Source organism: Haliaeetus leucocephalus, unplaced genomic scaffold (assembly GCF_000737465.1).
Source record: "Haliaeetus leucocephalus isolate CR32 unplaced genomic scaffold, Haliaeetus_leucocephalus-4.0 Scaffold204, whole genome shotgun sequence".
NCBI lineage: Eukaryota > Metazoa > Chordata > Aves > Accipitriformes > Accipitridae > Haliaeetus > Haliaeetus leucocephalus.
In genome coordinates, this window is record NW_010972640.1 from 528,446 (window position 1) to 551,345 (window position 22,900).

At 35.6% G+C, this 22,900-nt stretch overlaps 1 protein-coding gene across 8 annotated transcripts in view; it reads right to left on the reverse strand.

Moving 5' to 3' along the window:
- Positions 1 to 22,900, reverse strand: part of PIK3C3 (phosphatidylinositol 3-kinase, catalytic subunit type 3) — an 81,079-nt gene that overhangs the window by 43,750 nt on the left and 14,429 nt on the right. For 5 of the 8 annotated variants that reach the window (XM_010566083.1, XM_010566080.1, XM_010566084.1 and 2 more), the window contains 14 exons: positions 17,874 to 17,945; positions 17,349 to 17,438; positions 16,676 to 16,780; positions 16,100 to 16,192; positions 15,261 to 15,446; positions 13,783 to 13,937; positions 12,437 to 12,524; positions 11,158 to 11,276; positions 7,987 to 8,092; positions 7,021 to 7,137; positions 5,283 to 5,414; positions 2,823 to 2,951; positions 2,430 to 2,499; positions 1,691 to 1,755 (listed from right to left, as the gene is read on the reverse strand). In XM_010566083.1, coding sequence (XP_010564385.1) covers positions 1,691 to 1,755; positions 2,430 to 2,499; positions 2,823 to 2,951; positions 5,283 to 5,414; positions 7,021 to 7,137; positions 7,987 to 8,092; positions 11,158 to 11,276; positions 12,437 to 12,524; positions 13,783 to 13,937; positions 15,261 to 15,446; positions 16,100 to 16,192; positions 16,676 to 16,780; positions 17,349 to 17,438; positions 17,874 to 17,945 — 1,527 coding nt within the window. The remainder of the gene's footprint in view (positions 1 to 1,690; positions 1,756 to 2,429; positions 2,500 to 2,822; positions 2,952 to 5,282; positions 5,415 to 7,020; positions 7,138 to 7,986; positions 8,093 to 11,157; positions 11,277 to 12,436; positions 12,525 to 13,782; positions 13,938 to 15,260; positions 15,447 to 16,099; positions 16,193 to 16,675; positions 16,781 to 17,348; positions 17,439 to 17,873; positions 17,946 to 22,900) is intronic. The other 3 variants (XM_010566081.1, XM_010566085.1, XM_010566082.1) reach the window with 3 other exon arrangements.

The window sequence follows — 22,900 nt, forward strand, 5'->3', positions numbered from 1 at the left end:
ATCCAAATGCTAAATTGTCAAGTATAGAACAGAAATACCTCTAAAACATAAACTGTAATTTCAAGATTGTTGATAGAAGGTAAATAACACTCAAACATCAAAACACCTTTTCTGTCCCGCAGATCTGCATTACCTGCCCATATTAGATTACTTGCTTTAATTCTTTTTAGAAGTGAAACATTTTTTAATATCTATATACAGTAGCCATCTTTATTACAAGAGCTATGACACCCAAAATGAACATTTACAAAAAGAATAAACCAAACTTTCACAACACCTAAAAATGTTCATTTAGTTTTTATTTCCTTGGTCTACAATGCCCAGCTATTTTATCATGCTTTGGGCACAGGAAATCTGAGCTCTATGATGGATTTTGTCATTGATCTGTGAAGTAATTGCAGATCACATTCTTTTGGCGTCTTGTCTATTTAGATTAGCAATTCTTCACAGGAAGAATTGCTCCTTATGTCTGCACAGCAACTAAAACAGTGGGGCACCCATTTCAGATTGGAATATGATGTTATAAGTAATTGCAAAATTACAATTTCACAAGCATTTCTAAATATATTATTTTATAAAAACATCCAATGAACTAGAATATGAGTACTATGTTTCCAAGATTACAAAGGATTGCCAAGAAAACACTTTCTAAACTGTATGATTATTGAATGTGTAGATGTAGCTTATCACCATCTTTACAGAATGAAAAGTTCAAGAAACTTAAGCAACCTGATGCCAGTCATTGTCTGACTAATGATAAGCATTTTTTATAAATGATAAGCATTTGATATGCTTATTTGTTAAGCAAACAATAATGGCAAGTGACAAGCATTTTTTAATCTCCGTATTTTTAATATATGTAGTTTATAGTAGCTGGGAGCTGTTTACTTTGGTTCCCAGTTACTGAGCTATGAACACATACAAACTTAACTATCAACTGGAAAAAAGAGAAAAAAGGTACTGTGACAAATTGAATCCAACATAAACATGCTGTGTTTTCATTAAAAAAAAACAACCACTTATTAGCTATCTCTCTCATAAGGCAATTTGGTATATTTTTATCTAATTATATTTATCTCAACCAGCTGAACTCTGCTATCTAGCTTGTGTACTGTGCTTGAAACTAGCATGAATTTTGTGTGCCACTACTCAGTTATGTGTCCCTACTCAATTTCATGACAGTTACAGAAAGTTTGCTAAAAAAAAAAAAAGAAAAAAATATCACACAGTATCTATACAGCCACTATGGCAGGGAAACAGACTTCAGAAATTACATGAACAAACTATTTAGTTGTTCCATCAAAAAAACTTATTAAACATACTTTGACCAGGTATCAAGCCAAAACTATCACATGAACAACAGAAACACTTAACAAAACAGTACAGAAAAGTGTCAGGCACCTACCATTCATCATTACAGCAAAGCCATAATTTCAGTATCACAACTAAATTACACTTTAATTACTTAAATGGTATTACTTTTAGGACATGAGATACTCATGTGGTGATTTAAGTATATATTTTTTAAAGTAAAACATTTGCTGTGAATATACTTATGTTTCAAGCTATATTTTTTCTTCTAACAACAGATACAAAAATCAGTGGGAGACTAAAGACTTTTGTATGAGACCTAAGCCTGCAATTTATACTGTTTGATCAGGAGACGACTTAAAAATCCCGCATCACGTACCTGTATACTTTCCTCAGTAGCAAGAACTTCTGCAACTGGTACTGACTGAATAAACTGCATGAAGCCTGTGACAGAAGACAACCAAAAAAAAGAAAAATCTCCAATGCATAGAACTTTCAGGCTACTCTATAATGCATGTTTATTAAAGGACAACACTAATACACACTTTCATTCAGCTGCTTCTCATCAGAAAAAAAACCATTTTGTTCCAATTTTCTCCCCCTTCAGTGGTTTTAAAACAACTTGTCATTAACGCCAAATTAGCTTGCAGAAGGTCTGTTCTTCCAGGTTTTCATGGGAAGAGAAAGTAAATCAATGGCTTTCTAAATATTTATCCAGAATGTTTCTAAAAACATAGTCAAGTTTGATTTTGTTTTGTCTCGTTTTTTTCCTCCATTTCATGCAAAGATCTATAAATAGGAGAGTTAAAAGTTATTTGTCCAAGATCACACAGCAAGCTAGCAGCAAAGATAAGACTACTGATTGTCACATACTCCAAAATCCAGACCAGGCTTCTTTTATGAAGATACCCGAGTCACTTATGGAATACTGTGGTCACTCAGGTTGTTTACTTCCATGACTTCTATTGCAACAAGATTTTCTTACACATTTGAGCTCCTTTTTAGAATGCTATACTACGCAAAACATCTCATGAAAATACTGTGTCACAACACAGTCTATGAGCGAGGGAGAAGATTCCTCCCAATACCGTATATTTAGGAAATAAAAGTATTCATACCATGTTTTGTACTAGTTGCCAGCACTTTATAGGGTGTCAGTTTCAAATCCAGATTCTCTTTTCTTAACAGCTGGAAAAAAACAACACACAAAAGCAAAGATGAATGCAACAGAAAAGCAGCTTCTACTTCTAAAACCAATGCGTATTGGACATTGATCTCCACTGTTCTTCATTTAAATTAGTAATGAGTAAAAGCCTGTTTGACTTTTTTTTTTTTTTAAATCTACACAGGATCATTGCATGTCTATAAAGAAAAGAAAAAAGCCACCTGAGATCTGAGAACCCTGGAATGTATTTGCAACGTAAACTGCATTAACAGGTTTTAACAGTCTTGCTCTCGACAAGGAAAATCAAGAGCAGAGAAGGGCAAGGATGTGGATTAATATTTCTCACCTTATCCATGAGTGAAATAATCTGAAGAATAAGTTGATCTTGACGTAAATCATCACCATGCTTAAAAATTACAGGGTATTTGCCTCCGTCTTCTGTCTTGAAGAATAACTGAGCAGGCATTAAGGCACTCTGGAAAAGGAAACTTGTTCTACTAAACTGGTTCATATTAACATGTTGCTACAGTAGAGTTCTAAAATATAAATCTTTGTTTACTGCACTGTAGATAAGAAGTGAATTAAGCAAGTATCAGGTCATTGCATTCAAGTATCAAATTCAGTTACAAAAAGGTTTAAAATAGTCCCATTTGAATACCAACAGTGTGGCAGTGAGTACCAGAGCTCTTTTGCTATTCCTCCAGTTTGGTAGAAAAGAAGCAATTCTAAAGCTTCTAAAAGCAGTTCCTCATTGTTTAGGACTAAACAGTTAGAACATACCATTTCTAGTTACCAAAAGTGTGATCTAGGCATGTTTTAAAAAAGACAAAACCACAAAAAACCAAAACCCCCTTAAGGCTTTCCTCCTTTTTTAGCAAGGAGTGTGAAGGATACATTCCCTTGCCACACCCCCTCTCCAGCAGCAGAAGAGAAAGGACAGAAGTATTCAAGTTTTGTTTGTATGCATGTAATTCCAATCAACACAGAAGCACTATGCAAAAGGTCACAACAAAACAAATTTAAACTGACCAGATCAAAAAGAGACACAATTATAGGATAAACATCAAAGAAATGCTAGGGGCAAGACATCTTAAACAATTAATTGCTTCCTTAATCTATTTAGTAAAAGCAAAAATGCCTTTTTACTTTGTTGTTTGAGAAAGCCAATTTAATTGTTTGCAATTTCTCTGCATAAAATGGGTTGAAGGGAATCAATTACCTACATGAATTATTTCATCTACTGCAACTGACCAAGTCACTTCCATCAAAACCAAAACCAAAAAAAATATTCAAGGATACAGAGTTTAATATTTGAGCAGTTACATTAGATTTTCACATGCAACGAATGTTTCAAAATTATTAAGTTTGATAAATAAAGGAAAAATTATTCTTTAAATAGTCCTACAAAAGCTGCCATGTCATGTCCAAGAGCACCAAAAATTAGTCATTTATCCAACAGTACAGAATGAGAGATTAAACAGAAATCTGTAACCTTTCAAAATCAGGTGAATCAAAACCATCTCCGATTTTGAAAGAAGTTATATCTCAGATTTTTGGTCCTAAGTTTTCTACATTGCTACAGTAGACCAATATGTAGAAGACTATCTGACTTGAGTTTGTCCTGATCAAGTTAAGCTATTACTCTTGATAAGAAATATTTAGTTGCTGTTCCAGCAGTATTTTTGTCAACATTCTTCCCCCAACCCTTACAACATAGTCATGCTAAAAGTTGACCCAAGTTTGCAAAATCTTGTTTTCATGACAACATCTTTCCAATGCTGCCTCCAACCTGAGGTGCAAGAGCATGCAATTGAAGAAGCATACTCTTCAAAGAGACTAACTGGTATATAAAGAAGCAAGCCAAAGCTGGGAAACCAAGAGATGGTTTGGTAGAAAACTATGCAAAAATGTTCATCTCTGATTTTAAGTAAACACAAATTATATCAGTCACCAAAGTTTGAAACTACTGGGCATAATAAAATTATGAGCTAGTAGAGATGATGGATTAACATTGGTTGTCACAGCAGCTTGTACATTTTTTAACTAGCAGAGAATGCCTCCTGGACATAGGCCTGACTCATAAAGCACATTTTGGTCATCTTAAAATTAGATCACAGTCACCTATATGAGTTGAAAGTAAATTTATAAAGAGGTTCTACATCACCGGACACAGGTAATAACTCACATTCCAAGCAATAACTTAGATTCCAAGTAGTATAGGAAGAAAAATAACCCCAGGCCTTTCAACTGTTTATTAACTAGATTAAGGGATGGCCATATGATCACAAGCAACTGCTACAGATTGGTTTAAGGACTTATCAACCATAGGGATATAGGGTCTACCTGTCAGCCCACTGCAACTGCGTGAAACGGACCACCTTATTGCTTTCCAGTCTCCACCAATTTAACAGTTTTATTTTCCAATGTAATAGACACGTACATCTAGCTGACATCCAGCACACCTGACTTGATTTGTATGATTCTGATCATACATGGTATTCCTATTGAATACCATCTAACTAAAGTTCAGAGAAATTCTGAACTAGGAAGCATGCCTTGAGCTTGGGGACTTCATAAACTTTATAAACTGTATCATTCTTACAAAACCTGCTTTAAAGTTTGCACATTAACTTGAAAAAAAGGAGTTTCACAAAGAAAATAGACTTGTTTAACCACTTTAAGAGCACGTTACAGTTACATCTTGCCTCGACTATGTCAGCCCCTTTAAATCTTTAAAACTGATGTTTCTAAGCTTAGTGCTCATAAGACTTGTTTGTATTTCAGCTATTCAGAATATCTTATTTACCTTGAAGAGTGTGGCTTTTTCAGGGATTATCCCTTTAATTTTCACCTGAGGTTCCAGAGGAAGTGGAATAAGTTCCATATCTGCTAAATTCATCTTTTCATTATCTGCTAACAATGCCTGAAGCCTCTCATTCTGAAAGAATAAAAGAATGAAAACTCGTTTTAAAAAAAAGCCAAAAAACCCACAACCATAAAACACATACTAGGTATATGTTAAACAGTTAAACAGTCTTTTAACAATGGATGTATTATTAATAAATAGCCAATTTATTCAATTATTTACTCTCCCAAAGAATCAAGGTTTCACTCTTAAAATCCAGTGAAATAAAAATTCCCCACTTGCAGTAATGTGAATAAGGAAGCAAATACTCCATCTAGTCTGAGTATAGTCAAGCAATTTTAAGTGCCAGATACAACAGATACAAAAATTTATTTATAAATTACCTGTACAAGTAGCAGGATAATTTGTTTTCCATACCAGTACCAAACGTTAGCTCTGTTTCAGAAACTGGATTCAAGTCTTTAGCTCTGATCATTTAAATCCCTGAACTCAAGGAGATCCCTACCATCAGTGAACCAAATTGCAAACAGCTTGCACAGATCTGATTTCAGGGCTTGCTCTACATTCCTACAACTGTAGTTACCAGAAACACAATACCAGTCAATTTTCAAGTACTTTACACTTGGTGCCCTACATAATAAAGGTTGAATACATAAAAGTCTCTAGCCTTTTCCCTTACTGAATATTACAGGCAAAAACACACAGCAAGGTAGCCCACTACTGTTAGGAATACTTTTAGTGGTTAACTGCTGCTAGCTAGATTTTAATTGAAAAACCAAAGCCATTTGTTTCTTAGTTTTACAGAAATATCCCAGCAGTTATAAAAGACTACATGACAGAATGCTACCAATGTATTGCACAAGAAAGAAATATATTCTTACGAATTGAAAAACACTCCTCCTCTTTTAGTGATTACACCTTTATTACTGATACATAGAATATTCACAAAATTTCATAACAATGATGCAATACTTGTGTTTCATTTTCCTGCAGAAATATACCCCACAGATTTAAAGAAGGGTGACAACAATCATTATACTGAAAAATACATGTTTAAAAATACTGATGTGTGTCAGAAGAAAAAAAACCAACAAAAACCAAAAACCAAACATGAATAGAAATCCCTCTGGCCTTCCTGCTTCCTCCACATACACATCTGTCAAGTTCACTTAAAATATTTTAACTAAGAAGGACAAATCTTCTTAAAACGCACCTGTGATAGAAATCCCTTTCCAAAAGATGCAACAGAAGGCAAAGTTCCTTATAAAAGAATAATTTTCTGGCTCTTGGAACAAATTAAACATTGCTGCTAGTCAAATTTCATTATCTATCCTGGCATAATTCTCACACCACAATAACCTCTGCTACCTTCCCACATCCCCCACAACTTGTTCACTCTTGTATCTTCAACTACTCAATTATTCCCCCATCTTCCTTTTGCCAAAGTATCGCAAGATTTTTCTCAAGGGCCTCTTCTGTTTTTCATCTACAAACTTTCAGAACACTTTGGAACTTTGACCCATCTAAACCTCTCCAAAGTTTGTTTCAAGTTACCTAAAGTTATTACAGGACAGATGGACATCTGTTAAAAATCTCAGTGCTAACAATTTTTTGTTAAAAGCCAACATTCCTATTATCAAATTCTAGCCAAAGATAATTTTTCCAATCCTTTAGTTACCTTTTTCTTACGATTCCCACTTTCACGCTGCACTGCTTTCATTACATGAACCAGCCGATCTACAAATGTCTGCTGGGCTGCCAACAATGAACGCATAACTCTGACAGACTTATCACCCTAAATGAATTAAAAGAAACAAAATTAGTTCTTTGTTCTGTAATTATTTTATCTAGAAATTATTCCTTTATTCTTAGACCTTTGGGCTTTTAAGAGGTAAATGAATAATGATCAATTTCCTGTCAATTCGAAAGGTATTTTCTGTAAAACACAATCAGAATCACTGTAGCTGGCAATCAATTATCTGACCAGCAGTGCACTTCAATTTGCATCAACAATTTCAGTGGTGAACAGTCATGCATGACAAACCTATTCACACAGTCAAAATAAGTTAGTAAGGATAAGCACATGGAATAATCTTATGAAGCATAAGAGTCAGATTTAAGCAACATCCCTAAAATCAGAATTTTAGTATGAAGTGTGAGATACATGAAAATCAGGAAAGACTGCACATCTGCTATACGTTATAGCTTGCAGTTCACAAAAGTTTTTATTTTTGTTTTTGCTTTTTTCCCCACTGCTCCAGCACCCTCTGCTGCTGATACACAGAACAACACTGTGAATTCAAAAGATAGGTGTCTTGTCTCAATTTACTCTGCAAGGACAAGTGCTTCCAATAAAGAAATAGTAAATAAAGTAGACTGATTACACAAGAGAGAGGATTTTAGGCCCAGCAGGTTACTAACAGGAATAAGCAATAAAACACAGGAAAGAGTTCCTAATACTTGTTCTTTTCTTTTGCAGTAGTTTCTTTGGTTTACCACACATTCAAAATTCAAGCAAAAGCAGAAGCTTTTTTAAAATTTCAATACCTATGACATAAAAAACTGTCATCCTCCTAGACACCTATGTCTTTTTAAAGAATGACTATCCCAAACCACTATGTATTTCCTTACGCAGAGGCGTTACCTTCAGCAAAGCCTGACTAAATCTTCTCATCACATTTAAGTACATTTCGTGAGTCTTTGGGTCCCTCTGCTGAGTGTCTTGGTCTTCACACTCCACTATTACATACCTGCAGCATAAAAACAACCCAAGTTATGCTGTACTCTGGTGCTACACAATTTGAGTGAAATACAGTAGCCCTGTATTATAGGCCTGGAACTAAAAATAAAGTCAATCTTTGAATGAGATTGCTATCTCAACCAACAGGTGAACTCTTCAAAATTGCATAGTGACAAATTCCCACTTGGATCATGAGAGCCTATCAAAGTTTCTGAGGTCTTTTACTTGCAATGAAGCGGCATCACTCAAACAGGACAAGACAGAAGTCCAAATCACATGAACACTCCAACCAAGCAGTACACATGGGAGGAGCAGGCGTTCCACTGTGCTACTACCCTCTACACACTGTAGTGGCTGCAAACTTGTTATTCAAATATACCTGCAAAACCAAGAAGAATCTCACCCTGCCTGTTCCCTTTTTACCATTAGCAATGGTGGAAGAGATGGTGTTAGTCCTGAAGCAGCTCTGCAAATTCTACATTCCAAAATAAGTTTTCATTTCTAAAATTAGGATTCAGGTACAAGATTTAAACAGTACAACTTGGGATGGTTATACTGAAAATTTATATGTTAAGCAGTTGTTTGGAATGCTTTTGTGCATCTTTCTGTTCACAGCACTTATTATCAAAAAGTAGCTATGCACGGAAGTTATTCTTTCCATTGATCAATCTATCTCCTAGCACCACCCAGTAAAAAAAAAAAAAATATAATCCCACTATTAAAAAAAGGAAAAAATTAGTAAGTTAGTCGATTTTAAAACACTGAATTTGAATTCAAAAGCGACTCTACACATACAAACACACACATCTGGACTTTACTCTGGCAGCTAGAATTAACCCCTCCTTATGCACTTTTTCAGAATCTCTTTACAACTGAATGATTGGGGGACAAATAAGAGGACTGTCGTTTGCAGCTGATCAGACTTGACTAGTCTTATTTTAAATACACAATATATTATATACATTAAAATAAGGCATATGTAACTCATTCCATGAGTATTATCTCAATGAAATCTGTAACTAAAGATTACTTCTAGGACTTTGGTAATAAATTGCTCTACATCATTCCCTCACTAAAATGACAAAATTAGATTGCAGCAATATGTGCATAAAAATAAGTCCATATTTAAAAAGTCTGTGCACCAAAACTTAAAGGAAAACAGGAAGTAATGAATTGAAACATGCCATTTTCATCTTCATTTGTTAAAAGCCCTAGACAGTTTCTCAAAGCTATCTTGAAACAAGGAGCAAGAGTAATGCTTCATACTCGGATAGGTGTCTTGTATGTCCGAAGAAGAGACAGAAAAAAGCAGTAGCTGACTTCTGTAGCTGCTGTTAAAGTATGAGGATAGGATAGCTTTACAGTGACAAGTGACTGAGCAGGAGGTTTGATTTTCAAGGGTTATTGTACTTTTTCCATTGATTATTTTAGGTGCATGCTGTGTCTGGATAGTTGAAACAAGCAATTGATCAGCAGCCAAGAGGATTTATGGCTACGTCAGCTGAAACAGTGGCTGCAACATTTGTATTTTGTCACTGAGAAATTGAGATGTCTGGAAAGAAAACAAAGAATAAATTGACTGGGTTTTTTTGGTTTGGTGGTTGGTTTGGGGTTGGTTTTTTTTTGTTTGTGGTTTGTCTGTCTGTTGGGGTTTTTTTTGGTTTTGTTTTTTTTTTTAATAAAGTCATAAGACAAAAACTTCAAAGTTCTGTACGTTTGAACCTTCTGTAGACTGAGATGTTGCCAAAATTTAAGTGCACAGTTTCTATCCATGGGGTAGAAATAAGCTAATTACTAACACTGATCTTAATGAAGAATATTTGATTAAGTCAAGCATTTGGCTTCTACCCACATCAATTCAGCCTGCAATTATTTTAATAATTTAAATTTGATAGCACTTTATTCTGAAGCCAAACATTATCTTTGGCCACTGCAATAGGAACTGTAGTTAAATCATGCACTTAAATATCTTAAATTCAAGCTACTGAAAAAGCAATGAAATAATAAAACTTAAAAAGACAAATGGAATCACTCTTAGCATAGGTTAGGATTCTTTTAAGAATTTTATAAGAACAGTTTGGTAGGTTTGCATCACATATCACACTGTTCCCAATTCATGACTTATCTGTGGTTAATATTCATAGTACATTAACATATGATCATGGGTCTTAGTATTTTTAATTATTAGATACATCTACAAAAGATACAAATGCAAATCATTTGACTTAAGTTTAGCCATGTAAAAGGCATCTACGCTCTCTATTTTAAAATACATGCGTATATACAAATGAATAGCTGTATGTGTTGTGTACATGCGCATATGTATGTACATTAACATATACACATATACACACACACCTTCAGAGTACAGCTCTATTCATCTCAGCTTCCTTCAAATGAGATAATTCCTACCTGCAAATGCTTACTCAGAAGGCATGCAGATGACTGGTTTAGGCATCTAATTTATTTCTTAAACCACTGAAATGAGACAAGATCCTTACCTAAGTAATCGTACCTCTCCACTATCTAAATGAACTATTCACAACTAAAGTTCCCCCTTAAGAAAGCGTGCATCTGCAATGACATTTTGTTTGTGCTCATAATATACCCACAAATGGAATCTAAAAAAAAATTAGATCAGCACAAAAGAATTAGTGCTTTATGAACCTTCCTAAAGTACACTCTTGATTAATACTAAAGTGCATAACTTCAGTATTCTAGCCAACACTGTCAAAAACTATAAACGCAAACCAAACAGAAAAGCAGAGCAGAAGAGGAACTCCACCCCACCACCATAAACAATTTGAATGACAACTTATAAACTACAGTTAGGGTTTTTTTGGGGGGGGGGGGAGAGAACACTGTACTTAATGCCCTACAAACCACCAGCGCCCTCCTGTTACAAATTTTTCTGTTCAAATGCATGTTCTTTTAAATCCACTACTTCATCCTGAGAGAAACTGAGATTCTCAAGTTCTCAAGACAGGTTATCTTTTGCTGTGCATCCTTCTGGGTATTATAGCTGTGATTTCAATTAGACATTGATACAGTATGAATAAATAGTTTCTAACATACCAGTACAAGTAGTTTGCCAACGTGGAATTTTTGCATGCTCGTGATATCAAGAAAGTGCAAAGGTCTTGCTGGAAGGGATTTAAGAAAAGCAAAATTAAGTTGTAAAGAAGTCTAAGCACCTGAGAGACACACAAAGTTAAGGAAAAACCCCAAATAACTGCAGGGCATTTTGAGAGATGCATTTCCTTCTAAAATCTGAATCCAATCCAACCTAATATTTAAATCGTATTAGTTCTAATATTACTCCAAATCCTGCAACAACACTACAAGTAAAAAAAGGTCTGCTATTACAGTAATATATTTACCAACATGTCAAAAGTACATATGTTCTCCAGCAATAAATCTTTAATGTAAAGTTACTATTTACAGTATATTACACTTTCTTCCTATGCAATTATCCATTGCTGTAAGATTCAACCCTGAAAGGGATTTGCTACCCTGTTTTGCATCCAGAAGATGTGAAAATCTTCAAGACGTTCTACATTTTAACATAAAGAAAAAATCTGTAGAGGATACACAGCATTTAGCTGCTTTTTCAAGGTTTAATATTCCAACTAACAAGAAATATGCGTAACTTTACTGATATGCTCAATTTGAGGCGTATTTTCCATGCAGTAATGAGACTCAAAAAGGAAGATTTGCAACAGAAAATGGATCTTTAGTTCAAAGACCAATTAACTGCACATTACATTAAAATCAGACTCCTTCAAACCATCTTTACCTTCTATCTCTCCCTCCCTCCAGTCCCATTCTTATTACTCTTCTACTTGTGGTATAAATTGAGTATAATCCTTGGCAGATGTAAATCAATACAGCGTCTCACTTAAGTGCAAAAAAGATGACACCCATGCCAAAGAATATGGCTACAGGAAGAACAGATTGCAGAGATTAAAACATTTGGATAACTGTTTTCCATTTAAAAAAACCTGCTTTAAAACACCTCAAACACATGCAGTTGTCAGTATCTAATCAGCATGTGATAGTCTTTGCAGTAATTTTCTCCTTTAAGGAGAGTACTTTAATTTTATGAAGAATTCAGTGCCCAGTCCCCCAATTTTGGATAGTGCGACCATGTACATAAATAGATGCCTGTAAAAAAAAAAAAATCAGTTAAGCTATTGCTATTTTCTTAGCATTTAGTTTACATTTATATTCTTTGAGCACTCTAAGTATTCAGCAAGATACAGTAGAAAGATTCAAATATTCACAAACAAAAACTAAAACCAGTAGCAGGTCACTAAAGAAGTATCAAAAACAGAAGGTAAAGCATTTGACTTACATCAAGGTTTTCACTGTCTGCAAACTCCTTTGTCTTAGAAGTAAGAGGTGGTGAGGAAACAGGTGGAATAGGACTCATGATCTGGGAACTACATAAGGAAAGCATGTAATTGGCATGATTCGAATTTCTTACTTGGGGAGCAGGGGGCATGCATGGAAATAGCAATGCATTTCACTTTCACAGCATAACAAATTCAGAAAACTGGACGAGAAGTAACTTTGAAGATAGTATCTCAACCCTGTTTCAGAACAAACTGCATGAACAGCATCTTTGACAGCTGCAGTTCCTGAAAACGGCAAAAATCTGTCCCTGGTTAGCTACACATGGCTTTGAAGGACATTCACTTACATGAAACTTAGCATTTTGTTTCATCTTCCATAAAAAAATAAGCAGACATAGATGGGAATTTAGCAAATCCGCATTTTCAGGATAAGCTTTTTTTAAATGTTCTTAAGATGAAATTGCTAATACACAACACCTGCAAGCACTCATCTCTGGAATGCAATTACACATAATAGAGTAGACAAACCCAGTGCTTGTAAGGCAAAATTATCACACAGCAAATTTACCTGAAAGGAAGTAATCAAACAGCTCTACTAACATCTAAGCGTCACTGCAGCCTCAAAACACACCATACATGCCAGGATACCCACTGTACAGCTTAGCAGCAAGATCAGTGAAAAGCAGTATACTTGTAATACGAAAAGTATATCCTAGTGATACAAGGGATTAGACATTGAAGCTTAAGACTAAAAATCCTGGAAATCTGTATTAAATATTCACAGGAGACTTCAGTTAACCAAGTTTGTTTGCACCTTGCTTAATACTATGTTAATTAGATATTTCAGCCTTTCTTTTGGGTTCCTGCAAGAATAAAAAACTGTGCTCCCCCAGCTCCTTTACATTCACAGGACTCTCCCTACACCTTCTTCTGCTGGAGCAGGAAGAAATTTCTATTTCAGACTGATCGGACTTTTAGATCCGTATTCTTTGATGCAAGTGGGAAGTGGAGCCTCATATAGCTTCGTTGAAGACATCCTAATTTTTGCAAGGACAGAAGGAAGCAATGCCAGTGTTTTTCCTGCTCTCCAGAAGTTGTCTTCCTTTTGTGCAGTAAGGTCAAAGGCCATAACTTCAAGATTAAGCATGTTTGCTCTGTAAACTATCTGTAGTCAGGAAATACATTCTGTGAAAGCTCAGGGGTCAGATTTTTTTTTTTTAATGTTACCACTTCAGATTATAAAATAGGATGTTGAATATGCAATAGTCCCTAAAAAGGAGAAAGAATTTGAGGGCTCACAGTGTTACATGTTTCTGCTTTTCTACTGGAAATCTAAGTTTCTTACCTTTCTATTTCTGCACCGTTAGTTCCAGATGTTGTCATGCTTTCTGACATTGAACCTTGACTGTCCCTCTTGCTAGGTTCCAGTCCATTCTTTATGTCATCAAAGTTTTCATATTTCAATGCCTGGACTAACTGTAGCAGGTACATCAGCAAATCCTCATGGAGGAAAAAAATTAAAGTGAATTGAGAGGGTCAGACAAAGCTGACTAGGCCTCCATGTTTTCAAAATTCTATTTTATAGAGAATTTAGTCTGCATTTAGTGGCCTACACAGAAATGGAAATTGGGGTCTCCCTAGCAAGCAATATACAATAGAAAAACTGGTGGAGGATGAAGTTCGACTCGCAAAAGATACTAAATTATCACACTACTAATGTTTTGTTACTCAAAGGTAGTAAGTCCTAATTAAGTAAATATTTAAGGGCAATTACTACTTTAAAGTTCTCCTTAGTTAAGCTGTCCTACTTGCTTCCAGCATCCACAAAATAAACCTTTCAGTTTGTGGCTCCAAGAAAAAAATTCAAGAATAAAATTTGGACCATGGTACCAGGAATTCAGATTCTCTCCTCTCTTATGCACTATCATTTTTCTTCTTTTTTTTTTTTTTTTTTTTTTTTTTTTAATCCCTTGTATAGCTGGGGATCCAAAAAACCCCACATATCTGATCTATTTTAGATTGAAGTATAGAATTTTAATCACTTGCTGTTTATAATGAATTTTTTCCCTCTGCTATTCAACTTGCTCCGTATAGTTGCCTTTAAATGTTTCATAAAAGGTACATTTTTCAAGTCAAAGCAGTATGACCTTAGCTATTGAAGTAGGCCTGCAAAAATTTGATACATTTATGCTCCCTATTTTAAACTCTATTGATTGCCAAGGATTCAAGAGTTATGGAAATACCTTCAAAGTATTTTTTTTTTTACTGTCAAAAGAAAATTAAATACATAAATAATTAACAGATTAGCATCTATTAAGTGGGCTCTACTCACAAATCACAGCTCATCATATTCTAATCAGTATACAATTAGAAACACCTTATTTCCACAGATGCTTTTCTACTCACTTTCTTTAGCAGAAGAGTATGATGAAATACTGCTTCAATTTAGCAGGAGGATTTGTTGGAAATCTTTTAGTAGACTATTTAAGTTCAAAGCACTTCTATGCAGGATAACATTCAAAATTTGTCACCGGTTTCTGAGGAGAACATATGGTGGTTTCACCTTGTTTGACAAAACCAGCTATCACTGGCTGCTCACACTAAGACAATTATCAATGAGTGCCAATTAATAATGTGAAGACTTTGCTCCATAGAGAGCTTACAATAAATAGCATCACAGTGAATTTCTTTTTTTTTTTCCTCCGTTTTCCATCACTATTCTTTACTTAAACACCTTAAAAAGTAGCAAACATTTCAAGTACTCAATGAGACTAAAAATCCTGAGACCACCTGACTTTCACGTGTCCACAGACCAATGAATACCTCATCATCAGCCTGCTGAAGCCGGGCGACAGCATAGCGCCGAACCGTTGGGTTGGTGAAGTGTGATGACAGAAGTTCTAGAGAGTCTTCCACATCCATGGGCTTCCACTTTCCCAGTAGCTCTAGTGCTTGCTTTGCCTCCTGTGGTAGGTCCCAGTTGACACATTTTAAGAATTTTGTCAAGGCCTAAATAGAAAGACATTGGACAATTCATCAGTGAAAAGCCAGGCTAAACGAATTATTTCAGAAATTAATGTTTCACGTTAAGGTAGAACTAGATTCAGACTGTATTTACATAAGTGCAGACCTGGGAAACCTTACTAATATAAGTGACAATACAACACTGAATTGTTTTAGTATGTCCCCAAAAACTGCAGCTGAGTTATCTTCTAAGTAAAATGTAAAGTCAATGGTTACTGCTCTACCACCATTACCACTACATTAAAAATGTCACTGCTGAGGGATTATTTAGTTATTTAATTTACTTCGGGCTTTTGGTGTGCTGCTACTTATTCTGGTAATGCTAACCGTTGTCTAAAAGGGATGAAGAAGCTACTCTTTAATAATTTTTATTTGCTGCAGACAAAATTGGCAACACTGGTATTTTAAGCTGACAAAGTGTTTGAAGACAGACTGCTGCAGTAATAGCCAGTTCACATGATTTAAGAGGAAAAATTAAAGTCACTAATTTTTACATCAGTAATATTGCAGAAAAAATAATCTTGAATAGCTTCTAAGACACTGAAGGTCTGTATCTCTGCAAGGACAGGACATTGTAGAACAAGTGCCAGACGAAGCACCTCTTGCGTAAATAAGTCTTCTCAAATCATTCAACTTACCTTCTCCTGATTAGTAAGGTAATATCTGAATTTCCAAACTAGATCCTGTTCCTCGTACGTTAGCTGCTTTGTCGGTGGGTAACTCACTATGATCTATTAGATACACAGTCAGAAAGTGAGTTTAAAAACATGAGCAGGCATAACTAACAAGTTAACAGACTACACTGTGATAAAGCACAACATTGACAACACATGAAAATAGCTAGAAACAAACAAAAAAATCTTTCCAACAACACGAAGTTCTCATGCTATGACGGTGATGCTCTTCAGTTATGTGGTTGAACTGGCAGTGTAGGCAAACACACACAGTTACTTTAAGACCACCATTAACACCTACCTGATATGTGCACAATATGCATTCTTATTGCCCCAAAACTGTTTTACAGAAAAATGAGCAAGTACCTTCTGCTCCTGAGTTGGACCCATCTAACTAAGCACTTGTAAGAAACACCTAACATTTCTTCATTAATCACTTTCTATAAACTGAAATTAACTGTATTTTCCTTAAATTGTCACCATATATTAATACCAACCTACCTAATAAAATTGAATTTAGCCATCATATGACTGACTTACATTAAGCTGATCTCGCGTAGCTGCATTAGGCTTCAGATCATGATCAGAAGGTCCACTTCTTAAACTTCGAGCAAGCTTGTGATGTTTGCTTTCTACTAAGTTCTCCTAAACGCAGAGGGTAAGTCAGTATTTATAAATACTTAAAACTCCAGAGAAAATTACTACTGAAATGAAAGACTCACCAGTATCTTGAATAATGCATGGCAATTAAAATTCACATCTAAAACTACAGCATCTTCTGGATTTTTTTGTTGCTGTTGTTTTAGAAGAACCTCCTTCAATAGTATGTGGAGGGTTGTTGGGGATTTTGAGGTTTTGTTTTGGTTTTCTACTTCACATAATTTACAAACCCTATCTTGCCTTTTGGTGAATTGCTGCAAAATGTTAAGCGTTTCAGTCGACATGTCCGTGATTTAGACAGCACTCACAACGTGCTAGACACTTTATAAATGTTTTTTAGGATGTTTGCAGTATAAAGCTTTGTATGCAATAAAAACATCTCAAAAAGTTTTCCCACTGTTAATACCATGTTAGCAACAGTAGGAGCCACAATAGGAGCCACAGTGTCAATGAGATTTCAGCAGCCAAGGCAGTTTTCAGCATTGTCAGACTTGCTCTTGCAGTGTTAGATTACACAGTGCTCAAACAGTGTTGCCAGTAGAAGCCCACTTACATTAAGGTTCCCAAAGCTGCCAATACCAGTCCCACTGAATTGGCATCCACAATAATGGAAATCTTTTCTAGAACTGTACTTAGGCACTGTCTACATGAAAGACAACATACAAGAGAGTGTAGGGAGAAAATATTTTAACAGACGAAGTGACCAAGAGTTACTGCACCATCCTCTACATTTCATCTCTTCATCTCCCTCTTACCTTATATTCCCACCCTCTGACCTCTTTTGCCAGCAATCCCCCTTCTCTGCTTTCCTACACCTCAGAAGCAAGCACACTAGGTATGGAAACGAGGAGATGAACACAAGCATTAAACCACTTCTTCTATTTTAATCTAGCAGCAGCAGCAAATAAAAAAAATTTAAAAAGTCAAACCCACTGATATTTCTCAACTGGTCAAATATATCTTTCCACTGGAATTTTTAAATATTGAAGACAGCAATAGAGGCAAGCTTTCATCTCCATTTACAAAAACTTCAACAAAAATACTGTAATATGGATTGCATTACACGGAGCACGCTCACCATAGACATCTGGGGATCTGGAATCTTCACAATTTCAGAACTTGTTAAAATTGGAGATGACTCATCACCATCCTGAACGACAAAAAGTTAAAGGCATATTAAACATCTCAAGTTTTAGGGAAAAAACATGTCATATTAATGTATTGTGAATTATACTACAGTGAAAAAATGATGCAGCTGCACCTTGCTGACTTTTGAAAGTTATAAAGGGAAAAACAGAAAATAAGAAATAGATTCTTTTTTTTGTTAGTTTTTGCCAGATGATAAACAAGGTGGCAAGACAGATGAAAGTTCATTCGATGAGACACAGTTTGGCAACTCATTACCATGCTGGCACACACGTAAGTGGAGAAATTTTCCATTATCATTACATGTGTCCTCTGGAAGCACAAAGAAAAACCAAATCAGGGTCCGTATTTCCACTGAAAACAAGTAATTTCCTAGAAATAACAACCATGTTGCAGAAAATATCTCCTAACAGTTCAACACAGACAAATTTAGGAAGATATATGTGTGCCCATCTATCACAGGTTCCACATGGAGCATGACAGTCTCTTCTAGAAGTTCGTGCTGTGCTGCTCTAGAGCAGTACAACAGGAGCCCGCTAGTTTTCCTCAGGGCAGTCTAACCTGCTGCTGCATAAATAAGGGAAGGGAGAAGCTAAAAGTTTCCTGTTTCAACCAGGCAGAAGGAACAAAAAAGTACAAAGCCTGCCACCACATGACAAAAACAGCAACTCCGTTTCCCTCTTTCAGTGACACCCAGCAGTTCAGTTTGGGTTTTTTTTACCTTAGAAGTATAACTAAGCATCAATTGACACAATCTACAGAAGAACATTTCATTTAAAAGACAGTATAAAACAGTAAAACAGAAAAAGCAACAAGACAACACCAGCATAATACATGCTATGCTATATTTATACTTAGTTTGTTCTCATTTATTTTGGAGTAAATTTCAGCTCAGAATAAAGTTTTTTCAACATATCAACATTTCCCTCAATAATGTAAGTTTTGAGATAACCTGCTCAGGTTTGCTTCTGTCCCCACCCTCCTTTTTTTTTTTTCCCCTTCCTGCTTTTCCAATCACATATGCCGCTTGGGATGGTTTTGCTTTCATACTTTTCAGAGGTAACTTTCAAAGAAGGGAGGTGCTTGCATCAAGGGGAAGAAAAGAATCAGTCGTCACCAACAAGATACAGGAGTTAAAATTGCCATTAACCTTGCAGGAGAAACATTTTTTTCCAGCCACATAAATTTTGTGTTGCTGACTACAGTAAAAGATCTCTTATTATTGAAATGCACGTTCAGGAAGACACTTCTATTACATTTATTAGTGTCTTATACCTTTCTGAAGTAATGATTTTACTGTCAAAATAATGACAGTAAATACACACACATCATTCCTAGTTAAAGGAAATACACATACAATCTGGCTGTGGCTGATGTTGGTCCCAGAACATGAGCAGGATTGCTTTTCCCAGTAGTCTTTAAAAAAGTACACATGCAAACACTGAAGAGGACAAAGAATACATTTGCTTACAGTTCCTCTGTTTTAAAAATCATACTGCTTAAATAACGAACTTAGCTTTAACCTAATTGTATATAATTAATTTTATTTCCAAAGTATTTCTATTATAACAAAATACTACTGCATCACTACAACAGTAGACTGAACTGAGTAGAGCCACACTGACAGATCAGCGCTAGCATTGGACTAAAACCTTTGCCATCTCAACAGACAGAGCTTTCAGATCATGTTATACTAGTTTTACAAAGCCATATTACATAAAAAAACAATGAAATTGGTTGGGGGCGGGGGAAGAAATCCTTCTGAAAATAAACACTTCTGATGACAAGAGATGACAGACCAATTTCTATCTACTAATTGGTTATCTTCCTAATCAAAACCATAAGGCTGCAATCTGAATTGACCTTTATAAAACAACCAAGGATTACCAATGCCCCACTGACAAACAAGTTCCCACTCTGTTTAGACCCCTCACATAAAAGCACTGTAGGAAAAACTTGACACAGGAGTGGATTCACTAGCAACTTATAAATCTTCAAACTCCTACAGAAGCATTTATAACATCCATACCCCACGCGGATTCTCTAGGGATTAGTAATAACACCCATACTACTACATCTTTCTCTCAATGAAAACATTCAGATAAAATAGCTGTAAAACGAAAGTCTGACAAAGCTTTTAGGCTGGTAAAAATGGAGCACTTACCCCACAATCAAAAGCCTATGACAGCTATTACCAACTCAGAACTTACTAGGATGAGAATGACAGAAGCACAAACGTGCAAAGCCTTCCAGTGCCTCATGTCAAAATGTTTATAATAACCTCTAAAACAAAGATTGCAGATTTTTTCCAAGACTAGTGTTAAAAAAAATGATTTCTAAACTCATTGCTGGCATCTTTTTTTTTTTTAGCGTTTCAAAAGAAATATTATAATGACTGTTCTTTAAACGCCTCTTCTCAAATGCAGTTAGAATATGCTGAAAAGCCAAGCTGAAAAGCTCTAGTTACTTAGCTCAAGCACTAGGAAAATTCTATTCCCAGCGTTTCATTGCATTTTAGAACAATGCTTTAAGCTTCAACCAAAACTTGCTATGAAACCAAGTTTTGCCAAAGATTCATTCATAGCACAGCTACAACCTGAGATGACCTGCTATTTTGCCACTGGGAAAGAAAAGCAACATCAGTACTGAACAGCATTAACTTAAACTACTATGTTGCAAAGCTTTAGAGGTATTTCACTAAGTTAAGGTCAATGTGTTACTTTAATATAAATATTAGAGTTCATTTAAGAAAGTCAACAAAATATGCAGAATTTTCTGAAGCAGCAACATTCTTCTGCACTTTCTTGAAAATTAGTTTCACAACATCAATAAACAAGGAAGTTCTATTTATCTTATTCTTTAGCCAAAACATCATTTCAAGTAACACCAATGGGATCCAACTTCTCCCCCACAAAAAGTAAACGGACACCCAATGCTGTAGACACTACTTTTTCTTTCTTTCAAGCCATGAAAAAGGCTCTGATAATCAAGACTGCTATTTTTTTTTTTCCAAATGAACTGGATGCAGCAGTGCAATCAATTTATTCAAACTAAGGTTTCACTTGAAACCTGCACAAAACCACATAAATGGTAAGTGCTGGTGTTATTTGCACTTGGAAAGTCACACTGAGTTTTTGCCTAAATGAAGAATCAGAAGCAATGCTCTCATTACTAGCAGACTGCTATACTTCACGTCTTGAATGCTGTATTAGAATTAATTTAACAGAGAACATGGAAAGAGCCACTGCCACTTCACTTCATTGTAATTGAATGTTGAGTCAAAGAATCTCAAATTCTATCAGCCACTGTTTAACAGGCTAGTTCTTCGTAAACACTTGAAAACAAATTTATCAACAAAACTGTGACAAGTAATCTCCACTTCGACTATCGGTCACAGGCAGGTGACAACAGAACCTACTTTCATTAGACTCAATATACTGGATTGGTGATGCTGGATACATATACTGTACACTGTAATTGGAAGCATGACAAAACTGAGAAGACAGGCACTAATTTATGTACCGTTTCCTACTGCTGCCAGAAAAGGGTCAAGAACTTGTTGAAAAGCTACTTCATAACAACAAATCCCTCAAACTGCACTTAGTTATAGCTTTAATATGTACTATTACACATTCAATTACTTTATTTCCACAAGAGCAGCCAATTCATAGTTATTTTGTTCCATGCACTTTTAATATGTTTCAGAAACATCTGTTAAAAGCAAGAGGCATGCTTCAAGTCTTAATCTTCTTTCCTGCACCTTGCACATATGTAAAACCATAATGACGACAAAAAAAGCTGTGCGTTTAAATCAGGAGTAATTCATCTATAATGGCAGGTTTCTGGAGGTGAGGGAGAAAAATCATTTCTAGGAACATCACACTGAACTATAAAAATATAAGAGCCAAGAGGACACAGAGCCACACAGTAGCCATGCTCATCAGTTTGCACCTGTGAAAAAAAGTACAGCACATTCTAAAGAAAAAAGCCAATGGGTTAGTAAAATGTTTCAATATTTTGATCCCACTCTATTATGCTCTCCAGAAAAGTATTTCCTTGATTTCCACAGAAGTAACTTTATTTAGTTTATTGGAGGAATCTGACACATTGTAGGTTTCATTCTGATTTACAACGCAAGGGAGTTTTGTGATAGTAAGGTCCTCTACAATAGCTGCTTCTAGGATAAGTGTATAGGAGCACTATGAAACAAGCTATTCTAAAGGGAAAAAGACTTGGAAAGGTGGGGAGAGGTCTCATTGTCAACTACAGCCTGCAAAAAGAAATGCTAAAGAGCTAACCAAGACATCTGCCTAAGGCACAGTTTCACCAAAATTACCCCCCCAAACCCAAACCACACCAACACTGAAAAAAACCAAACCCACACCCCCCCCCAAAAACCCAAAATCAAACCACCACCACTCCCCCCCCCCCAAAACCAACCACAAAGACAAAACCAAACAAAACAACAACAAAAAAACACACCAAAAAAACCCAGGAAACTCCCTCCCCCAAAACACACCCCTGCCTCAGAGTGCAGGAAGAGACACTAAGTGCCAAGTGGAACTCCTATTTCCTCCAGAAGCATCACAAAGGCAGCTACCACTATATGGGATATGTAGATAGAGCGTGGACATCCGCATGCATTATGCTTATATCATGTCTGCAAGTCACAGCTCTTAAAAGGGCTTAGAAAATTTCTTAAACAGCCACTCTTTTTTTTTTATGACTACAGCAATTTGAAAAATAATCATAACAGCCTCTTTTATAGAGGCATCTCTATTAAAATTAGTGCCAAGACTACTATTAATAGTTTCAGATATTCAATAACACCTTAATTCAAAGGGCTACATTAATAGCATATAAACAGTTCTTTTTCAAACACTCACAAGCCTTAACTTGCACCAGATCACACAGTTGAGGTAGATTCTGATCTATGCCTTCTCAGATTTTTTTTTTTTG